Source organism: Ranitomeya imitator, chromosome 1, assembly GCF_032444005.1.
Source record: "Ranitomeya imitator isolate aRanImi1 chromosome 1, aRanImi1.pri, whole genome shotgun sequence".
Taxonomy (NCBI): domain Eukaryota; kingdom Metazoa; phylum Chordata; class Amphibia; order Anura; family Dendrobatidae; genus Ranitomeya; species Ranitomeya imitator.
Genome location: NC_091282.1, coordinates 23,488,742 through 23,516,723, shown reverse-complemented (window position 1 = coordinate 23,516,723; position 27,982 = coordinate 23,488,742). Strand labels below are relative to the sequence as shown.

Below are 27,982 nucleotides of genomic sequence, written 5' to 3'. Positions count from 1 at the left end.
TTGTCGTCTGGTAGGTAGATTTGTGGTAGTCTACCTTGATGATATATTGATTTATTCACCTGACCTTGAGTAACATCAGGTACATGTCAGGCAGGTCTTACAGATACTCAGAGACAATAAACCAGAGAGTTCTATATTCTTGGTTCAGGAGATCCCTTTCCTGGGTTATTACTTATCATCCTCCGGATTTCGCATGGATCCAGCGAAAGTCCACATGGTACTGGATTGGAATTGTCCTGAGGACTTAAAGGCTTTGCAAAGGTTTTTAGGCTTCGCCAGTTAATACCATAAATTCATCAAGAACTTTTCGGCAGTAGCCAAACCACTGATCGATATGACCAGGAAAGGGACGGACTTTTCCAAATGGTCCAGTCTAGCCAATGAGGCATTTGATTCCTTATAGAAATGTTTTGCTTCTGTGCCGATTCTTACAGAGCCTGACGTCACTCAGTCATTCATTTTAGAGGTTGACACATCTGATGGGGCTGTATTGTCGCAGGGAGAATCTCTAAGTAAAAGACGTCCATGTGCATACTTTTCAAAAAAACTGTCGTCAGCTCAAAAAAACTATGACATTGGTAATAGGGAACTCTTGGCAATATAGTAGACTGTTTGTTCCTGTGAATCTCTTGTCTTAAAATTTTAAGTGTTCATCATGTTTTGGTTTTGGCTGGACATCTTGGTAGTAAAGCCACCACAGATCTTATTTGTTGTTTTTGCTGCTCTGGGGTGCACCAGTATATTCAGGAGTATGTAGCTGCCTGCACTATTTATGTGCGTTTTAAGACCTTCTTATACTTGTCCGTCTGGGGCTCTTCAACATTTGGCGATTCCCTGCTGTCCGTGGACACATTTGTCAGTAGATTTCATCACTGATCTACTATTGTTGGCAGGTAATGCTATTATATTGGTTGTTGAGGACAGATTGAGCAATATGTCTGATTTCATTGCGCTACCCGCTTAATTTAATGCCAAGACCTTGTCACAAATTTTTATCAAAGAAATCATAAAGTTACATGGGATTCATTCTAATATTGTTTCCCACCAAGGGGTGCAATTTATTTCATAATTTTGGAAATTTGGGATGATCTTTCATTTTCTTCCGCAGTCTAATGGGCAAACTGAACGTGTGAACCAGAATCCTGAGACATATCTTAGGTGTTTTGTGTCTGAGAATAAGGAGGATTGGGTTTCTTATTTACCACTAGCTGAATTTGCTGTGAATAACCATTGTCATGAGTCTACTGGCAAGTCCCGTTCTTCGGGGCATACAGATTTTATCCTCAATTATGCTTCCTCAATAGGAATCATTCTTCAAGAGGAATGGTTTTCTTCATCTAATATATCAGTGTGGCAAGGTGTTCTTGATAATTTGAAGAAGATGGAGTCCAAATGTAGGAGTGTAGCTGATTGGAGATAGTCTCAGACCTCTACATTTTTAACTTTGTTTCATTGCAGCCATTTGGTAAATTCAAAAAAGTTGAGGGCCCCTGGGGGAGCTGGGGCCCTAGGCAGCTGCCTGCCCCTAACGCGGCCCTGCGACCATACCGTGAATGGGCTCCCCCGTCTCGCCAGGTCCCCGGCACTTGCCCGGGTGCGCCGGGTGCCGACTCCGGCCCTCGGTGAGCATATGGTCTATATACAGTTAGGTCCATATATATTTGGACAGAGACAACATTTTTCTAATTTTGGTTATAGACATTACCACAATGAATTTTAAACAAAACAATTCAGATGCAGTTGAAGATCAGACTTTCAGCTTTCATTTGAGGGTATCCACATTAAAATTGGATGAAGGGTTTAGGAATTTCAGCTCCTTAACATGTGCCACCCTGTTTTTAAAGGGACCAAAAGTAATTGGACAATTGACTCCAAGGCTATTTCATGGACAGGTGTGGGCAATCCCTTCGCTATGTCATTTTCAATTAAGCAGATAAAAGGCCTGGAGTTGATTTGAGATGTGGTGCTTGCATTTGGAAGGTTTTGCTGTGAAGTAAACATGCGGTCAAAGGAGCTCTCCATGTAGGTGAAACAAGCCATCCTTAAACTGTGAAAACAGAAAAAAACCATCCGAGAAATTGCTACAATATTAGGAGTGGCAAAATCTACAGTTTGGTACATCCTGAGAAAGAAAGAAAGCACTGGTGAACTCATCAATGCAAAAAGACCTGGGCACCCACGGAAGACAACAGTGGTGGATGATGGCAGAATAATCTCCATGGTGAAGAGAAACCCCTTCACAACAGCCGACCAAGTGACCAACACTCTCCAGGAGGTCGGCGTATCCATATCCAAATCTACCATAAAGAGAAGACTGCATGAAAGTAAATACAGAGGGTTCACTGCACGGTGCAGCCACTCATAAGCATCAAGAATAAAAAGGCTAGACTGGACTTTGCTAAAAAACATCTAAAAAAGCCAGCACAGTTCTGGAAGAACATTCTTTGGACAGATGAAACCAAGATCAACTTCTACCAGAATGATGGAAAGAGAAAAGTATGGCGAAGGTGTGGTACAGCTCATGATCCAACGCACACCACATCATCTGTAAGACACGGCGGAGGCAGTGTGATGGCTTGGGCATGCATGGCTGCCAGTGGCACTGGGTCACTAGTGTTTATTGATGATGTGACACAGGACAGAAGCAGCCGAATGAATTCTGAGGTCTTCAGAGCCGCCATACTGTGTGCTCAGATCCAGCCAAATGCAGCAAAACGGATTGGTCGTCGTTTCATACTACAGATGGACAATGACCCAAAACATAAAGCCAAAGCAACCCAGGAGTTTATTATAGCAAAGAAGTGGAATATTTTTGAATGGCCAAGTCAGTCCCCTGATCTCAACCCAATTGAGCAGCATTTCACTTGTTAAAGACTAAACTTCAGACAGAAAGGCCACAAACAAACTGCAGCTGAAAACCACCGCAGTGAAGGCCTGGCAGAGCATCAAAAAGGAGGAAACACAGTGTCTGGTGATGACCATGAGTTCAAGACTTCAGGCAGTCATTGCCAACAAAGGGTTTTCAACCAAGTACTAAAAATGAACATTTTATTTAAAAATTATTGAATCTGTCCAATTACTTTTGGTCCTGTTAAAAACAGGGTGGCACATGTTAAGGAGCTGAAACTCCTAAACCCTTCATCCAATTTTAATGTGGATACCCTCAAATGAAAGCTGAAAGTCTGAACTTCAACTGCACCGGAATTGTTTTGTTTAAAATTCATTGTGGTAATGTCTATAACCAAAATTAGAAAAATGTTGTCTCTGTCCAAATATATATGGACCTAACTGTATCTCTGAATTCCAACACAATGTATTGGGTGCGATGATTCCACATGGTTCAATGAACACATGTGGATTCACCTGCGTTTAATAGCCGGCAGCGGACATGTGCTGTGTCCAAAACGCTGCCAATTACTGAACGTGTGCACATACTGTAAGGAGGCCGAGAAACAAGCGTCAAACAACTTCAATATTGTTGATCGCTCGTTTACCGGCCTGAACTTAGCGCAAGGAAATAAAACAAATGTTTCTGTGTGATGGTGCGATATGTGAGCATTGGGGGCCCCACTTTAAACTTTTGCCCAGGACCCCACTTTGTCTAAAACCGGCCCTGTTCTCAACATACATATATGTGAATGTATCATGCATTGTGTATGTAGCATAAACATTGCTACCTATTCATTGGGTGATTGGATTGTTTATGTCGAGGCAGAAATCATTGTTCTTGTGCACTACAGATCTGCTGCTGATAACATGATACTGTAATGGGACAGAGTGATCTACTTGTGATCGTTCTGTGTCCGTCATTCCTCATTTTGTGTAAAGAAATCGAGAAACAAGCTTCAAACAACTTCAATATTGTCCATCGCTACGATTGCCGACAAGCCTACAACCTGCAGTAACCACCGGTTGACTAAACCACAGTGTGAGCAGGTTGCGGGATGCAGTGACGGACAAGAGACAGAGAAAGGGTTAACAATTTTACTGAACACAGGGATACTCCAAGCAGGGAGGTAAACAGTAAAATGGGGAAAAAATAAGCAATTCAGGTGTAAAAAGGATATACTGGTTGAACAACGAATATAGTAGGAGTATTATTATTATTTATATACCACCATTGATTCCATGGTGCTCTACATGAGAAGGGGTTGCAAACAAATTACAGATATCACAGTAAACAAACTAACAATGACAAACTGATTCATGGCGGCCTTACACTCTATAGGAGTATTAGTTCTGATAGGATTAACTTATCCAGTCAGTCGGTTTTCAGGCTGTGGGAGTTGCAAGGCAGGTTGTGACGTCAACAACAGAAGGAGCAGGGTTGGTCCTGTGAAGTCCTGGAGATAACGATGATCCGTCTTCTGGCGGCAGCGGTTAGTCTGTTACTCTGCGCTGAACTCCTAGTCCATATACTGATGCGGTAGAGAGGGTACGGGCCACAGCAGTGTTTGAGCCTAACGTGGCTCACCAACAAATATACTTCGGGGATCAGGGCGCAGATAATGGTCATGCATCCGGTATCTCTCAGGCGGCCCACGCCCAGTAATCACGGGCCCAAAGTGTTCGGTGCTTTGCTCAGTCAGGGTCAGTGGGCACACTGCAGGTCTCTGTGCAGTCTCTGCGTGGGGCAGCAGGAATGCTCGGGCGTGGGTCTGCATTGTGGCAGTGCTTGAGGGACGGAGTACTCACTTCTCCCTGCTGTGCGCTGTCTGTTCCCACCAAGTCTGATCTCTTCCGCACGTGCTGTGGCTTTTTTAGCTTAGCCACACACCCTGCTCCCAGATGCAAGTCTAGGTCCAGTCGCCTAAGCTTTCCCCCAACAACAGAGGCGACAGCCCCAACAGTTCCGGACCCGACGCAGAGCAGGTACCCATGGCCCGGTCCTTCTTTTTACACCCCCCCCCCCTCCTTTTACTCGCCATTCCATGGGTGAGAGTTCTTGTAGCAAATGTTGACACTCCTCCATCTCTTGGATAATTCATTGCCAAATAAATTGGTCTTGTTCGTATCGATTGGGTAGTATTCCAGCTGTTGTCCGTTGGGTGTGGTGTAAGCCAGATTGAGTAGTTGAGTCAGGTTGGGTAGTGGAATCAGGTTGAGTAGTGGAGTCAGGTTGTATGGGAGGGGATGCGCCCAAGTTCAATGTAGCAGCCATTTCAGGAGAATCAGGGTCCTGTTCCTCTTCTGGGTCAATGGGTGGCGAGTCAAAGAATTCTTCCTCTTCATAGTTGCAGGGGGAAGTGGCTGAGGAGCAATTTGTATTCTCTCTGGTTGGTCGGGGTCCCGTGACAAGCAAGGACGCAGCATGTTTCGATGAACTACTCAAGTGGGAGCACCTTCTTCCCCTTCAAGTTGGATCTCGTAAACAGGACTTTTGGTTCTAATCCGGCGTTTCACCCAGTATGAGGTCTTTTCCCACCGATATTCCAACTTGCCTCGAGGATGTTTGTCACGGACCAACACGCGGTCCCCGGCCTTAAGAGCTGTCCCTCATAGGGGAGCTATCTCAGGATGTTCGAACTCCCAGAACTTGGTCTGCACTAGGCGATGTAGAGTCTGCAACCGGTGTCGATGTTCAGGGACCCAGTAGGACACCCCCGTCTGTGGGTAGTCCTCCTCTGGATCTAATCTGGATACTCTGGATCTGTCGCCCCTGTCGGCCAAACAGCAGGATGTATGGGGTATATCCAGTGGTGCGATGTACATGGTTATTGTACAACCAAACAAATTCAGCCACTAACTCAGGCCATCGAACTTTCCTGTCTTCCTCTAACGTCCTCAGTATCGAAATCAATGTTCGATTGCAACGTTCACAGGCCCCATTTCTTTGGGGATGGTAAGGCATCATCTGGAATTTCTCAATCTGATACAGGCGATACAGTTCTTCCATCAGTCGTCCCTGAAAACAGGCGCCCTGGTATATGGACAGCCGTATACTTGAATGAAATCTCTGCAAATGGCCTGCACCACTGACTCAGCAGTCTGATGCCGGGTCGGAGTCACCACAGCAAGTTTAGTGAAGTAATCGGTCATCACCAGACAGTGTTCATATCCAAGGTGAGCCGGGCCTATAGTCAAGTAATCAATCATCAACACCTCTAGGGGAGCAGAAGTCATGATAATCTGCGTAGGGACCCTCAGTTCCGAAGGTTTTGCTAGCTCACAGCTTCTGCACTGTCAACAAGCTTCATCTACTGCAGCTTTCAGCCGAGGATGATAGTCTAACTTCTGCAGCCACTGGAACGTCTTCTCCGGGCCAAAGTGGGCCCCTCTTTCGTGAGCCTCTGTGGCCACCTTGAGAAGCAGTGTTTCGAGGAGCATCACTTGCCAGGTAACTCCCAATTCTCGGGTCAACTGGATTTTCTCATACAATACAATACAATACAATAGCCTTTCCCACTGCCAAAGGATCTGCAGAGTTCCCGGAGACAGGGCGTCTTTCTCTCTTTGGTTGGGAAATTGTTTTAAAGCCACCCATTGCCTCTTCAGAGCGAGTTCTCCATCTTCCTGCTGAAGTCGTATGCAGTCGTCATGGGATCGTCCCAGGGTGCATCCTCTGGGCACATCCTCGATCTGTGCCTGCATGACCAGCACTGTCCTGGTGGAATTACGAAATTCAGGGATCTCTTCAGCCTCCAGTTCTTCATCTCAATTAGGTCCAGGTCGCTCGTGCGTCACTCTGGACAAAGCGGCGTGTATGTTCTCTGCTCCTCTATGATAGGCGATCTTATATTGGAACTTAGCCATGAGGGCCACCCATCGCTGCTCCAGGATTCGGCATCCTTTTTTTAAGTGGTTAGATTCTGGTTCAGAGGACACTGTTATGGCCACTGTCTAGGGATCTCCCTGTTTCACTGTCAGCTGCATCGCTTGAGGTGGTATCAGCTCTTCTGGCATGCCCATGACCCATGCTATTTCACTCTTGGGCGGAAGCGTGAGATTGCCCTCCCCGAGGTTGACACATCACACTAGTACATTACCGTCGTGAACAGTAGCAAACGTCCACGCAACGAGTAGCCCTGGAGGTTAGGGTATGTGCACACGTTGCAGATTTCCTGCAGACCTGCAGCGTTTTTTTCCGCTCAGAAACGCTGCTGATCTGCAAGTGATTTACAGTACAATGTAAATCATTGGCAAAAAAAAAAGTGCTGTGCTAATGGTGCAGAAAAATCTGCACGGAAAACACAGCAGATTAAAAAAAGGAACATGTCAATTCTTTGTGCAGATCTGCTGCATTTCTGCATCCATTCTATAATAGAAATCTGCAGGGGTAAAAAAGGAAGAAATCTGCACAAATCTGCAACGTGTGCACAATCCAAAAAAGGTGCAGATTCTGACCTGCGTTTTCTGTCAAGAAATGCAGAATCTGCACAGAAAATTCCACAGTCAAATCTGCTATGTGTGCATATAGCCTAACTGCTCAATAAAAGCTGTCCCTATTTCGATTTAGACTCCGAGAGAGGTACAGGCCCCGATAGGCACAGTGATCACAGTTTGACCTGGTGGTAAGACAAGGTTGGCGGCGGCTGGGGCGATCACATTACCCAATGTTTTTCCTTCACTCAAGGTCTCTTGGGCCTGCGCCACCCAGATCAACTGCTGGAACATTTTCCTCTGGTGGGTACGGGGGCTCCATCGATTCAGAAACACATCGACTGACTCGTTGACCAGGATGATTCCGAGTTCTTTCAGTACTTTCATTCCTAAAGTCCCCAGCGATCAACATGACTCCTTTCCGACCTACAGTACATTTTTGCCACACACAGTGATTTGCATCCAGACTACCCCTGCGATCGGGATGGGCAACTGAATAGCATCTGTCAACTTGATCACGGGGCCTCATTCAGGTCGCATCGTCGAAGGGAAATGGCATCTGAAGTAGGTCTCAGGCATCGTGGTTACTTGAGAACTGGTATTAACTAGACAGTGGACGGCCCGATCATCCATTTCGGCCCAAACAAGAGGACTCAGGGTAACTAAATTTGTGGGACTTCTTGCTCTCCTTCTTGACTGCTCAGGCTCTGAGCGGTGTCCCCCAGCCACGGAGCCTCCTAGTTTAACATATGGCGGAGGAGGGGTCTTCCCCGTCGTGCACATCCCTGAGAAAAATGTCCAGTGCCCCCACAGTTATAACAAGTTATAACAAGTCAGCTGCTCTTCGATGCGAGGTGTTCTCGTTTCCTGGCGAGGCTCGGGGTCAGTTCTGCTTTCGGAGGGGTTCAGAGGTGCTGAAGATTTCATCCTCAATCAGACCATTCCTCTTGCTTGTCCTGGATCTCTTTCCGGAGTTCTCTCACCCAACTTGGTTCGGTGGCCAGTGAAAAGGATACCTCCCCACTCCGGACCTTCCCTGCTGGGCCTGCCACCCCCTGATCTTGCTCACGTGTGCGTGCTTCGGCCCAAGCTTCCAAAAAGGACATACCCAGAAGCCTACCATTAGCTGATCTTGCAGAACTTTATCAGGGGGTCTTACACCTACGCTGTCTCGTTTAGCAATCGCAGCATGGATCTCCTGCAGCGCATTCATGTAATGTGTCACAGATTCCTCCTCCCTTTGGACGCGGCTAAACAAGTGCAAGAGCAATTCTCCGACGTCTCTGTGCATTCCCTCTAAGATTTGTAACACTGTTGAAGGTATCTCGCTGATGGGGGGGCTGGAACATGACAGAGCTTCTCACCTCTCCGTCCAGGGCCATTATGGCAATCTCTGCCTCCATTACGGGGGTCATGGGGGGCATCTTCAACATACCCATGACCTGTTCAGTCCAGTCCCCTAGCAGAGTGTTGCTCCCTGTAAATTTTGGGAGGTTACTCAACATAACCCCCCCAGTGAGATGCTGGCCCTTGGGGCACCCCCATCCGCTTCGTCTGTCTCCACGGTGCCTGTAAACAGCATCCTACCGACTACGCCAAGTGTGAGCAGGTTGCAGGATGCAGTGACGGACAAGAGACAGAACAAGGGTTAAAATTTTTACTGAACACAGGGATACTCCACGCAGGGAGGTAAACAGTTAAATGGGGAAAAAATAAGCAGTTCAAATGTAAAAGGATATACTGGTTAAAGGAACAACCGGATATAGTATGAGTATTTGTTCTGATAGGGTTAACTTATCCAGTCAGTCAGTTTTCAGGCTGTGGGGGTTGCAAGGCAGGTGGTGGCGTCAACAACGGAAGGAGCAGGGTTGGTCCTGTGAAGTCCTGGAGATAATGATAATCCGTCTTCTGGCGGCAGCGGTTAGTCTGTTACTCTGCGCTGAAGTCCTAGTCCATATACTGATGCGGTAGAGAGGGTACGGGCCACAGCAGTGTTTGAGCCTAACATGGACCGGGGATCAGGGCGCAGATAATGGTCACACACCCAGTGTCTCAGGCGACCCACACGCAGTACTCACGGGCCAGAAGTGTTCGGCGCGTTGCTCAGTCAGGGTCAGTGGGCACACTGCAGGTCTCTGTGCACAGTCTCTGAGGGGGGCAGTGGGGATGCTCGGGCGTGGGCCTGCGTTGTGGCCGTGCTCGAGGGACGTAGCACTCATGTTTCCCTGCTGCGCTCTGTCTTTTCCCGCGAAGTCTGATCTCTTCCGCGCTCGTTATGGCTTTTTTTTTGCTTAGCCAGTACCACACCCCCTGCTCCCAGATGCAAGTCTAGGTCCAGTCACCTAAGCTTTCCCCCGGACAACAGAGGTGACAGCCTCGACAGTTCCGGACCCGACGCAGAGCAGGTACCCACGGTCCGCTCCTCCTCCTTACACTCCCCCCTCTCCTCTTACTCACCATTCCACGGGCGAGAGTTCTTGTATCGTTTAAGATTATTGTACCTGTTTTTATTATGTATACCCCAACTCACATGGAATAAATGGCGCTATAATAACAAATAATAATAATTATCGCTCGTATAACGGTCTGAACTAATACAACCAACATGTTTCTGTGTGATGGTGAAATATGTGAGCAATGGCAGCAGAAAGCCCATAACAACAGCAGCCCCTGATCATATGACACCTCCGCCATGTGACTGATCACATGACTGTGACATCACACAGGTCCTGTCCGCACACAGGCACACAGCGGTGCCGCTCTGCAGGTGGAGGTAGGTGCTGTGTCTCCTCACCCCGATCTACAGGGAGTCGCCCTATTTATAGCCACCGTCACCCTGCGCTGTATATGGGGGAGAGAGAGTGACTGACCCCGCACTACACATGGAGGAGAGAGAGTGACAGACCCTGCACTACACATGGAGGAGAGAGAGTGACAGACCCTGCACTACACATGGAGGAGAGAGAGTGACAGACCCCGCACTACACATGGAGGAGAGAGAGTGACAGACCCTGCACTACACATGGAGGAGAGAGAGTGACAGACCCCGCACTACACATGGAGGAGAGAGAGTGACAGACCCCACACTACACATGGAGGAGAGAGAGTGACAGACCCCGCACTACACATGGAGGAGAGAGAGTGACAGACCCCGCACTACACATGGAGGAGAGAGAGTGACAGACCCCGCACTACACATGGAGGAGAGAGAGTGACAGACCCTGCACTACACATGGAGGAGAGAGAGTGACAGACCCCGCACTACACATGGAGGAGAGAGAGTGACAGACCCCACACTACACATGGAGGAGAGAGAGTGACAGACCCCGCACTACACATGGAGGAGAGAGAGTGACAGACCCCGCACTACACATGAGGGAGAGAGTGACAGACCCCGCACTACACATGGAGGAGAGAGAGTGACAGACCCCGCACTACACATGAGGGAGAGAGTGACAGACCCCGCACTACACATGGAGGAGAGTGAGTGACCGACCCCGCACTACACATGGAGGAGAGAGAGTGACAGACCCCGCACTACACATGAGGGAGAGAGTGACAGACCCCGCACTACACATGGAGGAGAGTGAGTGACCGACCCTGCACTACACATGGAGGAGAGAGAGTGACAGACCCCGCACTACACATGGGGGAGAGAGAGTGACAGACCCCGCACTACACATGGAGGAGAGAGAGTGACAGACCCCGCACTACACATGGAGGAGAGAGAGTGACAGACCCCGCACTACACATGGAGGAGAGAGAGTGACAGACCCCGCACTACACATGGAGGAGAGAGAGTGACAGACCCCACACTACACATGGAGGAGAGAGAGTGACAGACCCCGCACTACACATGGAGGAGAGAGAGTGACAGACCCCGCACTACACATGGGGGAGAGAGAGTGACAGACCCTGCACTACACATGGAGGGGAGAGAGTGACAGACCCCGCACTACACATGGAGGAGAGAGAGTGACAGACCCCGCACTACACATGGGGGAGAGAGAGTGACAGACCCTGCACTACACATGGAGGGGAGAGAGTGACAGACCCCACACTACACATGGAGGAGAGAGAGTGACAGACCCTGCACTACACATGGAGGAGAGAGAGTGACAGACCCCGCACTACACATGGAGGAGAGAGAGTGACAGACCCCACACTACACATGGAGGAGAGAGAGTGACAGACCCCGCACTACACATGGAGGAGAGAGAGTGACAGACCCTGTACTACACAACACACTATATACTCTACAGCACACTATATGCTCTACAGCACACTATATGCTCTACAGCACACTATATACGCTACAGCACACTATACGCTCTACAGGACACTATATATTCTACAGCACACTATATGCTCTACAACACACTATATACTCTACAGCACACTATATACTCTACAGCACACTATATACTCTACAACACACTATATACTCTACAGCACACTATACGCTCTACAACACTATGCTCTACAACACACTATACGCTCTACAACACACTATATACTCTACAACACACTATATACTCTACAGCACACTATACGCACTACAACACACTATATACTCTACAACACACTATACAACACACTATATACTCTACAACACACTATACAACACACTATACGCTCTACAACACACTATACGCTCTACAACACACTATATGCTCTACAACACACTATATACTCTACAACACACTATATACTCTACAGCACACTATATACACTACAGCACACTATATGCTCTACAACACACTATATGCTCTACAACACACTATATACTCTACAACACACTATATACTCTACAACACACTATATACTCTACAACACACTATATACTCTACAGCACACTATATACGCTACAGCACACTATACGCTTTACAGGACACTATATATTCTACAGCACACTATATGCTCTACAACACACTATACGCTCTACAACACACTATACGCTCTACAACACACTATATACTCTACAACACACTATATACTCTACAACACACTATATACTCTACAGCACACTATACGCTCTACAACACACTATATGCTCTACAACACACTATATGCTCTACAACACACTATACAACACACTATACGCTCTACAACACACTATACGCTCTACAACACACTATACAACACTATACGCTCTACAGCACACTATATGCTCTACAACACACTATATACTCTACAACACACTATATACTCTACAGCACACTATATACGCTCCAGCACACTATACGCTCTACAGGACACTATATATTCTACAGCACACTATATGCTCTACAACACACTATATACTCTACTGCATGCTGGTATTTCTTATGGCCATGACAAGGGCACAATTTGAAGCGATCTAATAATATTTGCATTATCGTGATAATACGCAGTCCCCTTCCTGAGATGACCCGAACTTTGATCATCTATATAAATAGAAAATGTTCTGAGACCACCACCCCCTAAAATTCTGACAATACTTGCATGTAAGACGTCAGGTACGGAATTAAGCTGTACAAACTGTGGAAGAGTACCTCCGGGGTACACCCACAGATTTAGGGTCTACGAAGGAAAGGACACCCAGATTCACCCCCTCTGAATGCACCCCTGTACTGGGAACGTGCCATGTCGGAATATATCCAAGAAAACCTAGCTGAGTAGGAAAATTGAGTGGGAATTACGGCACTCACTGCTGGATAAGGATTGTCACCTCAGCGTAGATAACCTTTACACCTGCATCCCACCCTTCAAGGGTCCCAGTAATTGTGAAATTGATAGTGCCTGTATTGAACCAGGGCAATATTTTTCCAGTGAGGTTCCCCAGAATATAAGGAAGGGAGGAAAACAGAATGGGCGCAGAGTATGCTCCAAAAGAGGAATACAGAAACTACACAATTTACCAATGTGAATCGTGCCCTTAGAACCCTTGCCTTTGCTTTAAGGATTGCTTACCACACGTCCATGAATTGATTAAATTTGGTTTTACCCTGTTAACACAACACCCTTTTATTGCCTGATGTACTCCACGTAACTTATACATATCACCACCTTATTAATTTGCTCACGAGTAAAACCAAAAATATTATTGAAACTATTCCACTAGGGGTGTAGTTTCCAAAATGGGGTCACATGCTGTGAGGGTTTACACCGTTAAGTCAAATCCAGGGCTCTGCAGACACCATGTAACGTGGGTGAGTGTGGATCTACTGTGCCAGAGGAATATGTATGAGGTACAGATGGATGAAGGCAAATACGTGGTCAGACAATCTGAGGTCAGAACAGGCAGCACAGGGTCAATGTAAGTAGTCGAGGTCGCAGCGGAGACATGAGGAAACATGGTAAACGAGACGCGTCAATAGCAGGAAAAACTGAAAGAACATGCATTAACAGGATGTAGAGACACGCAACTAAGAACCTACCTTCAGGCAAGGAGTGCTGGGAGCAGCTTCTTAATAAACTTCCTGCTGCCTCTCGATAGGTTGAGGAAGCTAAATTGTGCAGGACACAAGTGGTCAAGTTCCTGCAAAGTCTGGCCCCAACTCCCTACAACCAGATGGAGGAGACTCACCAGTAGCAATAGGATGCAGAAGAGTTTGAAATGCTGCAAGAGGCAGCTCATTGAGATGACCCGAGACTGGGAGGAGCAGAGCGTTGACCACAATGAGTAGGGTGGTGCTTACTGCCCGTGTGACATGATGCTCACATATCATTGCATCAAAGTCTGCACTACAAAACATCGATCCTTTTTTTAGGTGCTCGACAGTGTGTCCAAACAGTAGTTTCTCACCATACATGGGGTATCTGTGTACTCAGGAGAAATTGCTCAACAAATTAGGTTGTCCATTTTCTCCTTTTACCCTTGCGAAAATGAAATTTTTTGAGCTAAAGCACCATTTTTTTGAGGAAAAATCTTTATTATTTTCACGGCTCAACATTATCAAATTCTGTGAAACACCTGTGGCTTTAAGGTGTTCACCACATCTCTAGACAATTTTCCGGGGAGGGGTGTAGTTTCTAAAATGGGGTCATGTGTGGAGGGTTTCCACTGTTTAGGCACATAAGGGGCTCTGCAAACACGACATGGCATAAATGTTGCACTCTAAAAGTCAAATGCTGCTCCTTCCTGTCTGAGCCCTGCCGTGTGCCCAAACAGTAGTTTTCTATTATGATCCAGACCGGGTTTTGAGTCCTGTCTTCCCCTTTTTCCGGTCTGGTCATGCCAGGGGTTAACGTTCTCAGCCTCAGTCTCGTCTAAGGTTTGCTATTTATCTCCGCTGTGTCCTACAGACCATGTCAGTTATAGTTTCTGCCTACGGCATGTGTAGCTGACCCAGTTTGCTCTGATTTGTCCTGCTGCTTGCTTACTTAACCCTTGTCTGTTTAACCCCTCTTCCCTTCCCGACTCAGTGTTCTCCTTTCGTGTATTGACTCCCTGGTTTTGACTTGGCTTGGACCCTACGTGTTGTTTTGTCTCTTGTCTTTGGTATATCTGCTCCTGACCGGTACTGACCCATTTGGCTTGTTATTGACTCTGTATTTGCTTATTCCTTTTGTACTGCGCTACAGTGTTATATCGACCAGGCTTGTTTGACTATTCTGTTGCCACCTGGTGGTGGCCTCACCGTTGCATTGCAGGTTTGGCCTTGCTGTGTGCAGTGCTCACTCTACTCTATTGCCATTTGGTGGAGCTTGCATTTACCTGCATTGCAGCGGCGTGACATTTTCAAACATTTTTTAGGAAAAATATAATTTTCTCATTCTCATGGTTCAGTGTTGTAAAAATTCTGTGAAGCACTGTTGGTTTAAGTTGCCCTCCACACATCTAGATAAATTCCTTGAATGGTGTAATTTCCAAAATGGTTCACTTGTGGGGAGCTTTCACTGTCCACATCCGGGGCTCTGCAAATGCGACACAGCGCCCGCAGACCATTCCATCAAAGTCTACACTCAAAAACGTTGCTCCTTCCTTTCGGATCTTGGCAGTATGACCAAACTATTGTTTTCCACCACATATGGGTTATCAACATACTCAGCCAAAACTGCACAACAAATTTTGTTGTCCAATTTCTCCTGCTACAATTTGGGCTATTGCAACATTTTTGTGGGAAAAATCTTAATTTAATTTTTTTTTCCTTTAACGCAACTTTAATTTCTTTGAAGCACCTAAAGGGTTAATAAACTTCTTGAATATGAGCTATAAGATGATGAGATATATGAGTTATAAACTATATGAGCTATAAGACTATGAGATATAAACGTTATTTATTAACTATTGGGTATGTCTGCAGAGTGAGCACTTCTGATTACTTGGATCTAGCTTTTCTATTAACCCATCTTACTCGTTCACCATGTTTACATATGCCCTTGCAGTGTTTTCTCCACTAATCCTCTCTCTCCTTCGCTATCACAAACCCCAGCACTCTCTAACCTAATAATCATCTCCCCTTCCCTCTTACCTCCCCACCTGTCCTCCTCTGCTGACCTGCTCCTCAACCTCAAATCTGTCCTAAGAAAACATAAAACAAGCCGGCCACTCTCTTTCTCCCACCTGCTTTCCCTTTCTCTGCTTCTCCTCACTGCTGGAGACATATCTCCCAACCCTGGACCCCCACAGCTCATACCTCCCATTACTAACCCCTCCTATTGCTCCCTATCTAATATGAACTACCACAACATAAAACCCGTGCCTGTGACTCCCACCCCTCTGCTCCCTCTCTCTTGAGCACTCTGAAATGCCCGTTCAATCTGCAATAAGCTTCACGTGATTCACAACCTTTTTCTCTCTCGCAATCTTTCCCTGTCCTCCTCACCGGTCCTCCATGTCCAGCAACATGCGCACCCCCACAGAAACCTTGCACACATAGACATCCACACATTCTCTGACTCCATCCTACCAAAGGCATCCATATCCTCACTCCACGACACAGACACTGCCACTGCTTCGAACAATGCCACTCTCGCATTAGCTATTGACATGGCAGAGTGCGACGTATCAATAGACAACCTTGGCACAATAACACCACTAAAAAGCTCCCGCGAGTGTCCAGGGTTGCGGAGTGGCGTTGGAAGAAAACACACTCGCAAGATAACTTCACTGTATTCAAACAAGCAACACTTGCTTTTAAATCTGCTCTCACCTCTGCTAAACAGGCCTACTTCACAACCATCGTATCTTCCCTATCCTACAACCCCAAACAGTTATTCAAAACCTTTAACTCCCTCCTCCGCCCCCCACTGCCCCCTCCAACCTCCCTCATCTCTGCTGAGGATTTTGCCACACACTTTAAAAATAAGATCGACCAGACAAGGCAAGTCTTCATTGTTCAACCACTACAACCCCTTTGTATACCAGACCAATGCCCAAACCCCATAACCTCCCTATCTAACATAACTGAAGGGGGGCTTAATTGTCTCCTCTCCAAACCGCACCTCACCACCTGTGCGCTCGACCCCATCCCACCTCCTCCCCAACCTCACCACCACACTTATCCCATCCCTAACTCACCTCTTCAACCTATCACTAACTTCTGGCACCTTCCCTTCTGCTTTCAAACATGCCACAATCACGCCTATCCTTAAAAAGCCAACCCTCGATCCAACTGCTATGTCCAGCTATCGCCCAATATCGCTGCTCCCATTCGCTTACAAACTCCTGGAGCAGCACGTCCATGCTGAACTTTCCTCCCACCTCTCATCTAACTTGCTCTTTGACAATCTACAATCTGGTTTCCGACCCCATCACTCAACTGAGAAAGCCCTGACCAAAATCACTAATGACCTACTTACCGCCAAAGCTAATGGACAATACTCTGTACTCCTCCTTCTAGACCTGTCCTCTGCTTTCGACACAGTTGACCACTGCCTCCTACTACAGATCCTCTCCTCCTTTGGCATCAAAGACCTCGCCCTATCCTCGATCTCCTCGTACCTTTCCAATCGCACATTCAGCGTCTCCCACTCCCACACCACCTCCTCATCCCACCCTCTCTCTGTTGGAGTCCCCCAAGGCTCTGTTCTAGGACCCCTACTCTTCTCAATCTATACACTTGGCTTGGGACAACTCATAAAGTCCCATGGATTCCAGTACCACCTCTATGCTGATGACACTCAGATCTACCTCTCTGGCCCAGACATCACCGCTCTTCTGTCCAGAATCCCAGAGTGTCTATCAGCCATATCCTCCTTCTTTTCCTCTCGCTTCCTCAAACTCAATGTGGACAAATCTGAACTCATCATCTTTCCTCCATCCCATAGATCTTCTTTTCCTGACCTATCTATCGCAATCAATGACATCATGCTTTCCCCCGTACCGGAAGTCCACTGCCTCGGAGAAACCTTCGACTCTGCCCTGTCCTTCAAACCGCACATCCAAGCTCTTTCCACCTCCTGTCACCTCCAGCTCAAAAGTATCTCCAGAACCCGTCCTTTCCTCAACCGTCAATCTTCTAAAATGCTTGTGCATGCCCTCATCATCTCCTGCCTTGACTACTGCAACATCCTTTTCTGTGGCCTCCCTGCTAACACCCTTGCACCTCTCCAGTCCATCCTTAACTCTGCTGCCCGACTAATTCATCTCTCTCCTGCCTACTCCTCAGCTTCCCCCCTCTGCAAATATCTTCACTGGTTCCCATTCCTTCAGCGTATCCAGTTCAAATTAATAATAATAACCTACAAAGCCATCCATAACCTGTCTACTCCATATATCTCTGAACTAATCTTTCGATATCTTCCCTCACATAATCTCCGGTCCTCCCAAGACCTCCTCCACACTTATTCGCTCCTGATCCAATCGCCTCCAAGACTTCTCCCGAATACCCCCCATCCTCTGGAATTCTGTGCCCCAACACGTCCGACTATCAACCACATTCGGATCCTTCAGACGGAACCTGAAAACCCACCTCTTCAGGGAAACCTACAGCCTGCAATGACCCCGCTACCCCCTCACCAACACTGGAGCTCCTGCAACCCTCAACCTACTGGGCACCGGTGCTCAGGAAGGATATAATGGAACTAGAGAGAGTACAAAGGAGGGCAACAAAATTAATAAAGGGGATGGGAGAACTACAATACCCAGATAGATTAGCGAAATTAGGATTATTTAGTCTAGAAAAAAGACGACTGAGGGGCGATCTAATAACCATGTATAAGTATATAAGGGGACAATACAAATATCTCGCTGAGGATCTGTTTATACCAAGGAAGGTGACGGGCACAAGGGGGCATTCTTTGCGTCTGGAGGAGAGAAGGTTTTTCCACCAACATAGAAGAGGATTCTTTACTGTTAGGGCAGTGAGAATCTGGAATTGCTTGCCTGAGGAGGTGGTGATGGCGAACTCAGTCGAGGGGTTCAAGAGAGGCCTGGATGTCTTCCTGGAGCAGAACAATATTGTATCATACAATTATTAGGTTCTGTAGAAGGACGTAGATCTGGGGATTTATTATGATGGAATATAGGCTGAACTGGATGGACAAATGTCTTTTTTCGGCCTTACTAACTATGTTACTATGTTACTATGTTACTGTCTCCTCCCCCATAATCCTGTAGAATGTAAGCCCGCAAGGGCAGGGTCCTCGCCCCTCTGTATCAGTCTTTCATTGTTAGATTGTTTACTGTAAGTGATATCGGTAACTTGTATGTAACCCATTCTCATGTACAGCACCGTGGAATCAATGGTGCTATATAAATAAATAATAATAACTATTGTATGTTATATAACTAACTATATTTGGTTTAAGGGCATAAAATAAAAAAACGAAAATTGTGAAAATGTTCAAATTTTGACAAATATTTGATATTTTCATAAGTTAAGGTAAATCATATCAGCCTATATCTACCAGTATCATGAAGTACAATATGTCACGAAAAAAAATCTCCGCATCACTGGGATCCATTGAAGCGTTCCCGAGTTTTTACCTCATAAAATGACACTAGTCAGGTTTTAAACAATTGACCTGGTCAGAAAGGAGAAACCAGACTTCAGGGCGAAGGGATTAAACAATGAAAAATCATCAAATTTTTCATCATGGTTAAGAATGCATACAACATTTGAAATGCGTTGATGATCAGTATCCAATCATCACTCTTCTGTGAGCGTAACAGACCCTTTACTAAACATTGAGGCAGGGGTAGAGAAGGATGGTAAAGTGCCCATCTTCAGGTCTTGTCTTTTGGCCTTCAAATCTGTCAGTTCCCACCTATGTGAACACACTTATTTATGAGGATCTGTCACTTGCTCAAAAATTAAGGTAAGTACCCGGCAAAAATCCAAGAGCTCCTCCAATAATTTTTCGTTTTGTGCTGCGTTCCTCCATTGCAGTGATATTCAAATTTATTTTTCTTTTTTTTTGAGAGTGCAGTATGTGAAATCTCTGCTTGCAGATCAACTGGGTGTTTCTTCACTTGCACTTTTATCCCTACTTCTCAGACACTGTCATTCACAGCTCTGCAGCTGCTCTAGCAGTCTCAGACACTACTGAGCTTTGATTGGCAGCATTTGGCAGGAAGGGGTTAAAATGCTCACCCCTGGAGAAGATTCTAAAGAAATGCCTGGTTGTCTTCAAGCAGAGATTTCACATATTACTCTCCAAAAGTAATAAATGTGAATATCTCAGCAATGGAATGAAGCAGCACAAAACGGAAAAAAGCGGCAGAAACGGGAGAGTTCAGTGATTTTTATAAAGTATTTGATTCATTTTAGTTGAGCAAAGTGACAGGTCTGTTATGAACTGGTGGTTTAGGAGCAACATGGGACGAACTCTGAAGGAGGTGGTACCTGTACTGACCGCAGTTCCTAAGCTTAACACAACACTAGCAGTAGCTGTGGGATGTTCCTGTCACTCCCTAGACACCTCGTCACAGCCGGAGAACTAACTACCCCTAAAGATAGAAACAGGAAAGCTATCTTGCCTCAGATAAAATCCCCAAAGGATAGACAGCCCCCCACAAATAATGACTGAGTGGAGAGGGAAATGTCATACGTAGAATGAAACCAGGATGTAGCAAAGGAGGCCAGTCTAGCTAGATAGATAGAACAGGACAGAATACTGTGCGGTCAGTATTAAAAAACTAGAAAAATCCACACAGAGTTTACAAAAATCTCCACACCTGACTAAAGGTGTGGAGGGTAAATCTGCTTCCCAGAGCTTCCAGCTTAACTGAATAAATCCATACTGACAAGCTGGACAAAAAAAACATAGAATGTACAGAACAATTAAGTCCACTACATGTGGACAGAAAAGAGCAAAGCAAGGACTTATCTTTGCTGAACTGGTCAGGATATCAGGGAAATTCAAGCAGAGATGTGAATCCAACCAGGAACCATTGACAAGTGGCACTGGCTGAAGGAAAGAGCCAGGCATAAATAGCCGAGCAGAAAGACAATCAGTGGAAGCAGCTGCAGACTGCTAAATCCAAGGAGCAGCCATTCCACTTAAAACCACCGGAGGGAGCCCAAGAGCAGAACTCACAAAAGTGCCACTTACAACCACCGGAGGGAGCCCAAGAGCGGAATTCACAACAGTACCCCCCTTGAGGAGGGGTCACCGAACCCTCACCAGAGCCCCCAGGCCGATCAGGACGAGCCAAGTGAAAAGCACGAACCAAATCGGTGGCATGGACATCGGAGGCAACAACCCAAGAATTATCCTCCTGGCCATAACCCTTCCACTTGACAAGATACTGAAGCCTCCGCCTCGAAAAACGAGAATCCAAAATTTTCTCAACCTCATATTCCAACTCTCCCTCAACCAACACCGGGGCAGGAGGATCAACCGAGGGAACAACGGGCACCACATATCTCCGTAACAAAGATCTATGGAAAACATTATGAATGGCAAAAGAGGCAGGAAGGGCCAAACGAAAAGACACCGGATTGATAATTTCAGAAATCTTATAAGGACCAATAAACCGAGGCTTAAACTTAGGGGAAGAAAGCTTCATAGGAACTTGACGAGAAGACAACCAAACCAAATCCCCCACACGAAGCCGGGGACCAACACACCGACGGCGGTTAGCAAAACGTTGAGCCTTTTCCTGACACAACGTCAAATTGTCTACCACATGAGTCCAAATCTGCTGTAACCTGTCCACCACAGAATCCACACCAGGACAATCAGAAGGCTCAACCTGCCCCGAAGAAAAACGAGGATAAAACCAAAATTACAAAAGAAAGGTGAAACCAAAGTAGCCGAACTAGCCCTATTATTAAGGGCAAACTCAGCCAATGGCAAGAAAGCCACTCAATCATTCTGATCAGCAGACACAAAGCATCTCAAATAGGTTTCCAAGGTCTGATTAGTTCGCTCAGTTTGGCCATTTGTCTGAGGATGAAACGCCGAAGAAAAAGACAAATCAATGCCCATCCTAGCACAAAAGGCCCGCCAAAACCTAGAAACAAACTGGGAACCTCTGTCAGACACAATATTCTCCGGAATGCCATGCAAACGAACCACATGCTGAAAAAACAACGGAACCAAATCTGAGGAGGAAGGCAACTTAGGCAAAGGTACCAGATGGACCATTTTAGAGAACCGGTCTCAAACCACCCAGATAACAGACATCTTCTGGGAAACAGGAAGATCCTAAATAAAATCCATGGAAATATGCGTCCAGGGCCTCTCAGGGACCGGCAAAGGCAAAAGCAACCCACTAGCACGGGAACAGCAAGGCTTGGCCCGGGCGCAAGTCCCACAGGACAGCACAAAAGCACGCACATCCCGCGACAAGGAAGGCCACCAAAAGGACCTAGCAACCAAATCTCTGGTACCAAAAATCCCAGGATGACCAGCCAACACTGAACAATGAACCTCAGAAATTACCTTACTTGTCCATCTATCAGGAACAAACAGCTTCCCCACTGGACAGCGGTCAGGTGTATCAGCCTGAAATTCCTGAAGCACCCGCCGCAAATCAGGGGAGATAGCAGAAAGAATCACCCCTTCCTTAAGAATGCCAACCGGCTCAAGGACTCCAGGAGATTCAGGCAAAAAAGTCCCAGAGAGGGCATCAGCCTTAACATTCTTAGATCCCGGAAGATACGAGACCACAAAATCAAAACGGGAGAAAAACAGGCACCATCGATCCTGTCTAGGGTTCAGCCGCTTGGCCGACTCGAGGTAAATCAGATTCTTATGATCAGTCAAGACCACAACGCGGTGCTTGGCTCCCTCAAGCCAATGTCGCCACTCCTCAAATGCCCACTTCATAGCCAACAACTCACGATTGCCGACGTCATAATTGCGCTCCGCAGGTGAAAACTTTCTGGAAAAAAAAGCACACAGTTTCATCAAAGAACCATCAGAATTCCTCTGAGACAAAACGGCCCCTGCCCCAATCTCAGAAGCGTCAACCTCAACCTGAAAAGGAAGAGAAACATCCGGCTGACGCAACACAGGGGCAGAAGTAAATCGGCGTTTAAGCTCCTGAAAGGCCTCAACAGCCGCAGAGGACCAATTCGTCACATCAGCGCCTTTCTTCGTCAAATCAGTAAGGGGCTTAACCACACTGGAAAAGTTGGCAATGAAACGGCGATAGAAATTAGCAAAGCCCAAAAATTTCTGAAGGCTCTTCACAGATGTGGGTTGAATCCAGTCATGAATAGCTTGGACCTTAACAGGATCCATTTCCATAGACGAGGGAGAAAAAATAAAACACAAAAAAGAGACATTCTGAACTCCGAATAGGCACTTAGACCCCTTCACAAATAAAGAATTATCATGAAGGATCTGGAATACCATCCTGACCTGCTTCACATGAGACTCCCAATCATCGGAAAAAATAAAAATATCATCCAAATACACAATCAAGAATTTATCAAGGTAATTGCGGAAAATATCATGCATGAAGGACTGAAATACAGAAGGAGCATTAGAAAGCCCAAATGGCATCACAAGATATTCAAAATGGACTTCGGGCGTATTAAATGCAGTCTTCCTTTCGTCACCCTGTTTAATACGAACAAGATTATATGCCCCTCGAAGGTCAATCTTAGTAAACCAACTAGCCCCCTTAATCCGAGCAAACAAATCAGAAAGCACAGGCAAGGGGTATTGGAATTTGACCGTGATCTTATTAAGAAGACGATAATCTATACAGGGTCTCAAGGAGCCATCCTTCTTTGCAACAAAAAAGAAACCCGCTCCCAATGGTGACGAAGACGGCTGAATATGCCCCTTCTCCAAAGACTCCTTAACATAACTCCGCATGGCGGCATGCTATGGCACAGACGGATTGAAAAGTCGGCCCTTAGGGAACTTGCAGCCAGGAATCAAGTTAATAGCACAATCACAGTCCCTATGTGGAGGAAGGGAACTGGACTTGGGCTCATCAAATACATCCTGGAAATCCGACAAAAATTCAGGGACCTCAGAAGAGGGGGAAGAGGAAATTGACATCAAAGGAACGTCACTATGTACCCCTTGACAATCCCAACTAGTCACAGACATAGTTTTCCAATCCAGCACCGGATTATGTTCCTGTAACCATGGAAAACCCAGTACAACAACATCATGCAGGTTATGCAACACCAGAAAACGGCAATCTTCCTGATGTGCAGGAGCCATGTACATGGTCAGCTGCGTCCAGTACTGAGGTTTATCCTTGGCCAAAGGTGTAGCATCAATGCCCCTCAAAGGAATAGGGCTCTGCAAAGGCTGCAAGGAAAAACCACAGCGCCTGGCGAATTCCAAGTCCATTAAGTTCAGGGCAGCGCCTGAATCCACAAATGCCATGACAGAAAAGGACGATAATGAGCAAATCAGGGTCACAGATAAGAGAAATTTAGGCTGTACCGTACTGATGGTAACAGACCTAGCGACCCTCTTAGTACGTATAGGGCAATCAGAAATAACATGAGCAGAATCACCACAGTAAAAACACAACCTATTCTGACGTCTGAATTCCTGCCGTCCTGCTCTAGTCAAAATCCTATCACATTGCATAGGCTCAGGACTCTGCTCAGAGGACACTGCCATATGGTGCACAGCTTTGCGCTCGCGCAGACGCCGATCAATCTGAATGGCTAGAGACATAGATTCGCTCAAACCAGCAGGCGTAGGGAAGTCCACCATAACATCTTTAAGGGCTTCAGAAAGACCTTTTCTGAAAATTGCAGCCAGAGCATCCTCATTCCATTTTGTGAGCACAGGCCATTTTCTAAATTTCTGGCAGTATAATTCTGCCGCTTCCTGACCTTGACACAGGGCCAACAGGGTTTTTTCTGCATGATCCACAGAATTAGGTTCGTCATACAATAATCCGAGCACTTGAAAAAATGCGTCTACATTCAGCAATGCCGGATCCCCTGATTCAATGGAGAATGCCCAGTCCTGGGGGTCACCATGCAGCAGAGAGATGACAATTTTAACCTGCTGAATAGGATTACCAGAGGAACGGGGTTTCAAAGCAAAAAACAATTTGCAGTTATTTTAAAAGTTCAAAAACTTGGATCTGTCCCCAAAAAACAAATTCGGAGTAGGAATTTTAGGCTCTAAAGCCGGAGTCTGGACAACATAATCTTGGATACTCTGTACTCTTGCAGCAAGTTGATCCACGCAAAAACAAACCCTGAACATCCATGCCAGCGCCAAAATCCTGAACCACCCAGAGATTAAGAGGGAAAAAAAGACAAAACAGAGTGCAGAAAAAAAAATGGCTCACAATTTTTTTTTCCTTCTTTTGAGATGCATTTAATTCATTTTTTGCCACTTGTACTGTTAAGAACTGGTGGTTTAGGAGCAACATGCGACGAGCTCTGAAGGAGGTGGTACCTATACTGACCGCAGTAGCTAAGCTTAACACAACAATAGCAGTAGCTGTGGGATGTTCCTGTCACTCCCTAGACACCTCGTCACAGCCGGAGAACTACCTACCCCTAAAGATAGAAACAGGAAAGCTATCTTGCTTCAGAGAAAATCCCCAAAGGATAGACAGCCCCCCACAAATAATGACTGTGAGTGGAGAGGGAAATGACATACGTAGAATGAAACCAGGATGTAGCAAAGGAGGCCAGTCTAGCTAGATAGATAGAACAGGACAGAATACTGTGCGGTCAGTATTAAAAAACTAGAAAAATCCACACAGAGTTTACAAAAATCTCCACACCTGACTAAAGGTGTGGAGGGTAAATCTGCTTCCCAGAGCTTCCAGCTTAACTGAATAAATCCATACTGACAAGCTGGACAAAAAAACATAGAATGTACAGAACAATTAAGTCCACTACATGTGGACAGAAAAGAGCAAAGCAAGGACTTATCTTTGCTGAACTGGTCAGGATATCAGGGAAATTCAAGCAGAGATGTGAATCCAACCAGGAACCATTGACAAGTGGCACTGGCTGAAGGAAAGAGCCAGGCATAAATAGCCGAGCAGAAAGACACTCAGTGGAAGCAGCTGCAGATTGCTAAATCCAAGGAGCAGCCATTCCACTTAAAACTACCGGAGGGAGCCCAAGAGCAGAACTCACAAAAGTGCCACTTACAACCACCGGAGGGAGCCCAAGAGCAGAATTCACAACCCAGGTCCTCTTTAATATTCGACATAATAAGGCTACTTTCACAATAGCGTCGGAATCTCCGAGATTCCAACGTTAGCGTTTAACGCACTGCACAACGGAGGCAGCGGATGCATTTCTCCAGCGCATCCGCTGCCCCATTGTGAGGTGCGGGGAGGTGGGGGCGGAGTTCCGGCCGCGCATGCGCGGTCGGAAAAAGCAGTCCGTCAAGAGCAAAAAACGTTACATGTAGCGTTTTTTGCTCCCGACGGTCCGCCAAAGCACGACGCATCCGTCGCACGACGGATGCGACGTGTGGCAATCCGTCGCAAATGCGTCGTCAATACAAGTCTATGGGGAAAAAACGCATCCTGCAAGCACTTTTGCAGGATGCGTTTTTTTCTGCAAAACGACGCATTGTGACGGATTGCAATTAACGCTAGTGTGAAAGTAGCCTTAGGGTGTCGCATGAGTCGGATTTCCCAAATGGAGCTAGTATAAATAATTCGAGTAAGCCACAAAACCTCAAAGTGAACTAGGTTTAGCATAGTCAACCTTAACGCTTCTATATGGTGTCACCTGTCTCAACCTTTGGATGCAAGGTCTTCATTATCCTGCCACTTGGTTCGATGTGGTGTGCAATCTGTATGGTTTAAAGAGTATGTAGTATAAAACTACCAATCAATCGAAGTATTAAGTGATTTATTGAGTATACTCACAAACATGTTAAAAAGCGCCTTCATTAAAACATCCATAGGCAACCGCCTCGTGGTAAATTCCCCGTCTGTCCCGCACTGATGTTCCTGTGATCCTATTTAGTCCCAGTTTACATAAACTGTTTGGACAACATTGGTGGCGGCAATGCCAGTATGGATGTCATGTGACCATTGCGGCCACTGATTGGCTGCAGCTGACATATGAACGTGAGATATCGTCTGACCTCAATCATGGAGGAGTTGCCTTAATCATATCATCAATCCAAGCAGAGAGAATGCAATATCTGCACATAATACCCCTCTTTACTTTATTAATTAAAAAAAAAACTTTGTTGCCTTCATTTTATCCTCTTTACAATAAGGAATTTTCTGTTTGATTTTTCGAAATAGAAGAAGTTACCTGATCGACCCATCAAGAATGACTAAGAACAGAGACAAGATGGCAGAAAAGATATTAAATCTCACCCTAGAGATAATCTTCCATCTAACCGGAGAGGTGAGAGGCTCTGATGTCATCACATGACCTCATTATCTATGGGAATACCGGGGGATATGACCAGAGAGGTGAGAGGCTCTGATGTCATTATCTATGGGAATAACAGGGGATATGACCGGAGAGGTGAGAGGCTCTGATGTCATCACATGACCTCATTATCTATGGGAATAACGGGGGATATGACCAGAGAGGTGAGAGGCTCTGATGTCATCACATGACCTCATTATCTATGGGAATAACGGGATATGACCAGAGAGGTGAGAGGCTCTAATGTCATCACATGACCTCATTATCTATGGGAATAACGGGGATATGACCAGAGAGGTGAGAGGCTCTGATGTCATTATCTATGGGAATAACGGGATATGACCAGAGAGGTGAGAGGCTCTGATGTCATCACATGATGTCATTATCTATGGGAATAACGGGGGATATGACCAGAGAGGTGAGAGGCTCTGATGTCATCACATGACCTCATGATCTATGGGAATAACGGGATATGACCGGAGAGGTGAGAAGCTCTGATGTCATCACATGACCTCATTATCTATGGGAATAACGGGATATGACCGGAGAGGTGAGAGGCTCTGATGTCATTATCTATGGGAATAACAAGATATGACCAGAGAGGTGAGAGGCTCTGATGTAATTATCTATGGGAATAACTGGATATGACCAGAGAGGTGAGAGGCTCTGATGTCATCACATGACGTCATTATCTATGGGAATAACGGGGGACATGACCAGAGAGGTGATAGGCTCTGATGTCATCACATGACGTCATTATCTATGGGAATAACAGGATATGACTGGAGAGGTTCTGATGTCATCACATGACCTCATTATCTATGGGAATAATGGGATATGACCGGAGAGGTTCTGATGTCATCACATGACCTCATTATCTATGGGAATAACAGGTGATATGACCGGAGAGGTGAGAGGCTCTGATGTCATCACAT

At 46.1% G+C, this 27,982-nt stretch overlaps 1 protein-coding gene across 1 annotated transcript in view; it reads left to right on the top strand.

Annotated features, from left to right (window-relative positions):
* Positions 1-10,057: 10,057 nt before the first annotated feature.
* Positions 10,058-27,982, top strand: part of LOC138659096 (gastrula zinc finger protein XlCGF57.1-like) — a 29,594-nt gene continuing 11,669 nt past the window's right edge. Inside the window, exons 1-2 of the mRNA XM_069745881.1 lie at positions 10,058-10,093; positions 26,915-27,020. Coding sequence (XP_069601982.1) covers positions 26,943-27,020 — 78 coding nt within the window. The 5' untranslated portion in view covers positions 10,058-10,093; positions 26,915-26,942. The remainder of the gene's footprint in view (positions 10,094-26,914; positions 27,021-27,982) is intronic.